The following is a 6,667-nucleotide window of genomic DNA, read 5'->3' as shown; positions in this document are numbered from 1 at the left end:
CTCGCGCTCTCTCAGATCTAAATCTCTTGGTTTGAACCCAGGATGGTCATTTCTAGCCAGTCCACGGATCTAGCATTCATCATTTGGAAATAGGGGACTTTACTAGTTAGTGGCCTCCATGCGAGTCTATATTTCACTCACATAAATAGGCCATCTATGATGCTTCTACCCCCATTGATGACTGGTGTTGCGACGTGACGTAAAATTACCATTATAACTTCCATTAGCTAATATTAAGATTCCATCTTTCCAAATCCCTTTTTCCGCCAACCAACATACTTTTATTTCATTCTGAGTAAGGCTAGAAATTTAATCGGATCCTGCTTTATACAAGCAATTCCTGGTCGGTCAATCCCCATTGGTAAGCGAACATGTCGTTGGCTTTGAGGTCGAATGGGGATCTCGGAGATTTAAGCCGCAAGTTAGTGCTGCCGCTACTGGGCTTGGCAAGTGCTACGTCATGAGTCAGCCGGATGTCACCGCGGCTACAAACGGCGAGATTCTGCCAGTACTGACCGCTCATTGCTAGGGTGTCATGCTTGATTCAGGGGTATCTAAATGTCAACAATTTCATCTCCAAAACGCCCATCATGAGCCCACCAGGTCATCTCAAGCTCGACGATGACACCTTCATCAACTACTCAGAGGCGCAGTGCCGAGAAGATGATATCATTAATAAGCTGAGATTTGCCGAACGTCGCAAAGAACTCTACAAGAATCTTGAAGAACAAACAGACACGATTCTCTCTCTCGTCAGGCACCATCTGAACTTAGGCGACGATGCGAAATGCGAAGTCTGGCCCCATGAGCTATGGATCCAGGGGAGCTTCAATGTTTGCATCCCTATTACAACAGTATCGGGTATCGTTACTCGCCATTTGATGTTGCGCTGCTGTTTACCATACAAGCTTGCCGAGGCACAATACCCAGGCACCATTGATGAGAAGTTGAGATGCGAAGTCGGAACTTATGTCTGGATGCAACAGCATTGTACAGATATCCGCATTCCCTACCTCTACGGTTTTGGCCTCACCGATCACCGCCATGTACGTTTGCTCACCTTGAACTGCGCGTGCGCTGCCTATCTGACTGTCAATGCAGTATTCCCATGAGAGCTGTCGCCCTTGGTACATACGCCTTTTCCGCAAATTTCATCGTCGTCTCAACGGTCTTTTGCATCACGACATGCCATCCTGCTATACCCTTCACCCGTCGCGACACCATCTGCCCACGGCATACATGCTGCTCGAATATATCGGCCCCGACGTGGGGCAAATGCTCTCAAATTCCCTACCTAGCCAATTCAACGATTTGGACCGCAGAGAACGACTGTTCCGAGGTATAGCACGCGCGATGCTCTCCCTCGCCCGAGTTCCTCAGCCACGCATAGGGTCTTTTCAGTTTCATGATGATTGCCACGTCAGGCTCACGAACAGGCCATTGATATGCTCGATGATGATCTTCGAGAACGACGGTGCACGGAGAGCGATCGAGAGGACGGAAACATACTCATGCACAGAGTCCTTCGCTTCGGACATGATTTCATGCCACGATAACTATTTTATCAGTCAACGAAACGCTGGTGATGAGGACAATTGTCGTGAAGGTATGGCTATGAGGACCCTGCTGCGAGGATTGTCCTGTAAATACCTCAAGAAAGAGTTTCGAAACGGGCCATTTGCCTTACAGTTCACCGATCTACATGCAAGTAATATTTTTGTTGATGACGACTGGAATGTTACTTGTCTCCTGGACTTGGAATGGATCTCGGCACTGCCCGTGGAGATGTTGGCCGTGCCCTACTGGGTAACTAATCGCAAGATCGATGAGGTAGCGCACAAAAAAGATGAGGACAAAGATGAGGACGAAGACTATTTTGAGGAATTCGACGAGGCTCGGCAGCAGTTTATGCGCGTGTTCGGGGAGGAGGAAGCAAAGGCAGATTCAAACACTCCTTTTTCAAGGGTCATGCAAGACACGTGGAACTCAAAGGCTTTTTGGTTTTGGCATTGTTTAAAGTCCGTGGACGCTATGCCCTGGCTTATGTTTGATCAAATTTATCCCCAGTTCGATGCGCACTTGGGCCCCGATGCTAGAATGACGCTGTCGAAGTTCTGGTGCCAAGACTCCGAGACGATGGTCAACAAGAAGAAGAACGAGCTCAAAGTCTATAAGGAGGAACTGTGTGATGCATTCAAATAGGGCCTAGATCTTGTAATACAAGTGTCCGAACTGTAGATTCATCCTGTATCACTTTGCCTCCTTCGCCTTCTCTGCCTCCTTCTCTGCCTCCTTCCTGTCTCGCTCCTCACGAGCTTTCTTCAAATCTTCTCTTCTCTTCTTTGCTGCATCGCCTGAAGAGATTACTACGGCGTTGCTTTGTCGACCAAAGGATGCCTCCTGGACGACGCCGTCATAGCTATTGTGTCCACTGTTGCCACCTCCGGCGTCTGCCATTATGGTTGTTGATGAAGTCGAGGGGTAGGACGACGAGACGGTCGACAAGGGAACCGACGAGATCGACGAGAGGGGATCGACGTGATCAGAGAGAGGGCCGACGAGACTGAACAGGGGAGACCGCCGAGATTGAAGAGAGGCGATCGAAGAGACTGAAGAGCGGGGTTCGACGAGACTGTAGAGGGGAGTCAAAGGTCCGGCTGTTTGTTTGTTTGCTTTCCGTTCCTTTCGCGCTATCGATCTTGATAGACTGTCGTATGAATGGACCTCGTCGTGCTATATATAGTCAAATATCCGGCTGCGCTCGTCAATACAACTTCGCATCGATGCTGCTGCCTAGAGTGTTGGGCCAGTCTTCGGACTCCTGTGATGAATGTGCAAGTGGTCTGCATATCAGGTCGCTTGTGACTGGCATGGTCCTGTTGCAGGCCGTGGCAGAATACTACGTACTTACACACGGGAGAGGGGATCAATCGGTCGTTGAATCCGCCGCATGACGCCAGAGAAAAGTCCTAGATTCGGAAGATCAGGCGGAACTATGAGGTCGAACACAATTATTAGCACAACAACCAAGCTTTTACCTTAATAGTCTTGCTGATTCTTGCCTGTGGCTCATGCAACTGACTGCAATATTACCGAGTATTTCTCTCTGTATACACAATTAATTGCACTACAGGTACACCTTATCTTACCTGGTTAGCTGAGTATCTCGAGAACTCAGCCGCAGAACAGGCTCTGCTTCAGGCGGGAGGATCAGAGGGATGGGTGCATGTGGCTCCCAAATAGCACCATTGATACTTGCGAGGTTGTGTGGGCTATGTGTTCCCAAGTCGACAGTCGACCGTGGACAGTGATTGACTTGTTGGTCTGCATGCGTGAAGGACGCCAAGTTCACAAGCCATCCCAGCCAATAAATAAAGTAAGGCGAGCGACAAGTCAGGAGCGAAATCTAAGAGCAGCTCCATTGTCCAATTAATTGTTAAATTTAACCGCACTTAAATCTCACCGCTTAGATTTCGTAGTTAGTGTTGGTGCCAGGACTCTTAGCTGCTGTCTGGAATAAGAACTGATCAACATGGAGGGGCGTGGAAGTAGAGGCGGTGGACACACTTCTTTACGGTGCATTCTTCGTCATAACGGTCGTTAACGGTCGGTGGGGTCGATAACGGTTCCACGGCAAACGGCGAGGAACAAGATCTGCAAGCCGGTTTTCGGAGCAGTCAAGATCGTATCATCACGTGCACGCGTCAAACCGGCGTAATATCGGCAAATTTCTGGTATTTTTTGCCAAGACCTAGCTCGACTATGAAAGAAACCCCGTCTGCTCTCCCATAGTCAAGCCACTAACCGGCGGATTAGTAGTTGGGTCGGTGACGACCAGCGAATCCCCGCTGTTGTATGTAAATTTTTGCCAAACTTCAATCCGCCTCCATATCATATCGCGGTGCGATATATCCACCCTTTGTTTCTGGCGCACAGCGATGGATGGACTTAGCGCGGTATGATATTAAGGTAGAATATAGTTTTTTTAATATATAATAAAGTATCTGTCTTGGTTACTGCCTAGGGGTAGTGACGGGGGAAATGGAGGTGAGTTGTTGCTGTGATGTTGGTTGAACCCCATTATAGGGATTTGACATTAGTTTGAGTTTTGATAGAATGTTACCATTATGCGTCTAATTGACAGTGAGTCCGAAAGCTGAGTGCGACCTTATTGATGCAATGCGATCTATGAATATATTTAACGTGGCGGTCCATATGCTCTTGTGCAGCAGTATTATAGATATTGAGGCCCCCGGAAGAGTTTGAAAATACAAAGCCCAAGACTCCCAAACCCATAAGTAAACCCAAATTGTACTGTTGAGATTTCGTGTTGCTAGTTACAACCGAACATGTCTTCAGAAGGTCTCCGTCCGATCACTCAGGATCATCATCCAACAGCTCCTTCACCCTCCCCAACGCCTCCCTCTGAACATCCTCGACAGACTGATCTACACTTACAATCAGAACATCCTTCTCATCCTCCGTCGGCCTCTCCAGAACCTCAAACTGGCTATGCACTAGCGCAGGTCCCGCAAAATGTCCCTTCCTCGCAGCAGCACGCTTCGTGAGCACTTCCTCCGGCGCATCAAGATGTAGGAAATGAACACGCAAGTCACCGGCCTTATCGGATCCTTCACGTAGCATGTCGCGATATTGGCGCTTGAGTGCTGAGCAGGTAACGACGAGATGTTCTGTCCCTGGACCGATGGGATGGTGCGTGGCGTGTTCGTGGAGAGCTTGCAGCCAGCCGTAGCGGTCCTGGTCTGTGAGGGGTTGGCCGTGGCTCATTTTCTCGATGTTGGTTTTTGGGTGAAACTGTGAGATTGTTAGTGATTTTGTAGAGAAAATGGGAGAGCACATACATCATCGCCTTCGACGAATTTGAGGTTGAGCTTCTCTGCTATGAACTTGGCGACTGATGTCTTGCCGGATGCTGTCGGGCCTGAGACGAAGAGGATCCATCGATGGCCTTTTGGCACAGGCTTTGCTTCTGGTTTCTTGAGATCACTCATTTTGTAGATTCCTCTATGTTAAGAAGCCTTTGAGCGTTAATCTTGAGGTTGTTGTTGGATTGTCACGCGGTTCAAGATGCCCAAGAGCAAGGTTAAGCTTGAACTGACTTGACGTCATAGTGATCCCCGATTTTGCTAAGGACCGTTGATTCATTACGCGTGACATTCAATTTTCTCGCCTTTCGATCAGTTTCTATACAAATTCCTGCACGGCACGCAAACCGCCAACATGACGGTGACAGACTCCAGGATCGTATTCACAATGCAGGCGTAGGGTAGGAAAGCCATTCTGAAACATCACGTCGCCCTCGTTGATCGATATTGTCATCACGGGCCATCAATAGACCCGAATCACTCATTTCCAATCTCCATAATTCTCTACCCTTTTCCAGTCTTTGGTACGGGGTCCGAGATACCCGAGAACACCACCAATCCACGACCCTGAAGAAGCATCGCCATGCACCAAGTTCACAACGTGCATCTCACCAGCCTGTCAGCTGAAACGAGGTGGGCAACGCGATAATATCGCGTGACACCCACTGCAATCCTTCCATGCTCATTCGCACCGAAAGTTGACATGCCCGAGCCACGCTTGCCTGACAGCTGGTGAAGCAACCAGTCTGGCATGCCACTGCAATCGGAAATAACCACAGATAGCACTGTTTCAGGTCAGATTCTAGACGATTGATAACAAACGCCCATATCCTTGTCTCTCATGGAGAAGAAAGGAGCGTCGACATTTCTGGGTCGCGGACGTGAGTGGAGAAGAGAAATCGGCCCATTTTGTTAGCATATCTATCAACGTGGACGTAAAAACTACCAACAAGAGTCTAGATCCTGGGATTCATTTATCTGATTACCAATTCTTCGAGGGATTTATCACTCCAGATAATGGCAAGTGTTGGCCTTTGCGCTGTATACGAATGGACAAGATGGGTAATTGCCTGATTGAGAGCGGCCAAGAGCTGGATCAGCCTTATGGTCTGGGCATGCGATTAGATGGGTAATTTCCTACTTTAACATGGCGTCTATCTCTGTTAATCCGTTCTGATCCTTCGTGTTGCTCGGTGTTCAAAGCTTAGCATTCCAAGAGAAATGAGCTTTGCCGATCCTTCTCCAAGCAGAACTCAGTCTCAATCACGAATGCAACCAACAGCCACGTGAACAACAACAGAACAGAAACATTCACTGCTGATCAATTACACGTGTCTCTTCTCTAAGGTAGCGTCAAGTCACGTCACATCACGTCCGACAACATCATCAAACCGCGCCCTTGCATGTGGCGCGCCCTGCCACGACGGCGGGCATTTCCCGAACCAATGACAAAAGCAAAGTTGTTCTAGAAGACCAACTAGCGCGGCTTGAGAAAATTTCTGGAAGGGGGGAGGAAGGAAAAACTCGACATGTGTGGCTGCGGACCCGAGGTTGCAGGCTCGGTAAGACCGACATGATGCGACGGAGAATACGGGACATTTTTTCTTAAGGAGGGAGCAGACTTTTCTGTGTTGGGTAGGTCGTTCGGTCTGGTGAGGCAATAAACCTGGGTTTAAGGGGCGATCATTTTAGTTCACTTCTAACTAATACAAGCTTAACCTGTACGCGGTCTAGCCACATTTTTATTTCTTCTCAGGTTCACGATTCAAGCTTCATCAAGA

General features: G+C 48.5%; 3 protein-coding genes across 3 annotated transcripts; 2 read left to right on the top strand and 1 right to left on the bottom strand.

The window, feature by feature from the left end:
- Positions 1-590: 590 nt before the first annotated feature.
- FMAN_14608 (uncharacterized protein) lies at positions 591-2,202 on the top strand (the record flags this gene model as incomplete). The annotated part of the gene is made up of 2 exons (XM_041825326.1): positions 591-1,046; positions 1,102-2,202. The coding sequence occupies 2 exons, from the start codon at positions 591-593 to the stop codon at positions 2,200-2,202; spliced, it is 1,557 nt and encodes a 518-aa protein (XP_041690718.1).
- A 512-nt stretch (positions 2,203-2,714) lies between these two features.
- On the top strand, positions 2,715-2,954 carry FMAN_14607 (uncharacterized protein; the record flags this gene model as incomplete). Its single annotated transcript, XM_041825325.1, has 1 exon — positions 2,715-2,954. The coding sequence occupies one exon, from the start codon at positions 2,715-2,717 to the stop codon at positions 2,952-2,954; it is 240 nt and encodes a 79-aa protein (XP_041690717.1).
- A 1,420-nt stretch (positions 2,955-4,374) lies between these two features.
- On the bottom strand, positions 4,375-5,012 carry FMAN_14606 (uncharacterized protein; the record flags this gene model as incomplete). Its single annotated transcript, XM_041825324.1, has 2 exons — positions 4,375-4,815; positions 4,863-5,012. The coding sequence occupies 2 exons, from the start codon at positions 5,010-5,012 to the stop codon at positions 4,375-4,377; spliced, it is 591 nt and encodes a 196-aa protein (XP_041690716.1).
- Between the last annotated feature and the right edge of the window lie 1,655 nt (positions 5,013-6,667).

This window comes from Fusarium mangiferae (assembly GCF_900044065.1).
Source record: "Fusarium mangiferae strain MRC7560 genome assembly, contig: FMAN_scaffold020, whole genome shotgun sequence".
Taxonomy (NCBI): domain Eukaryota; kingdom Fungi; phylum Ascomycota; class Sordariomycetes; order Hypocreales; family Nectriaceae; genus Fusarium; species Fusarium mangiferae.
The sequence above is the reverse complement of the archived record's forward strand: the minus strand, read 5'-3'. Positions and strand labels throughout refer to the sequence as shown.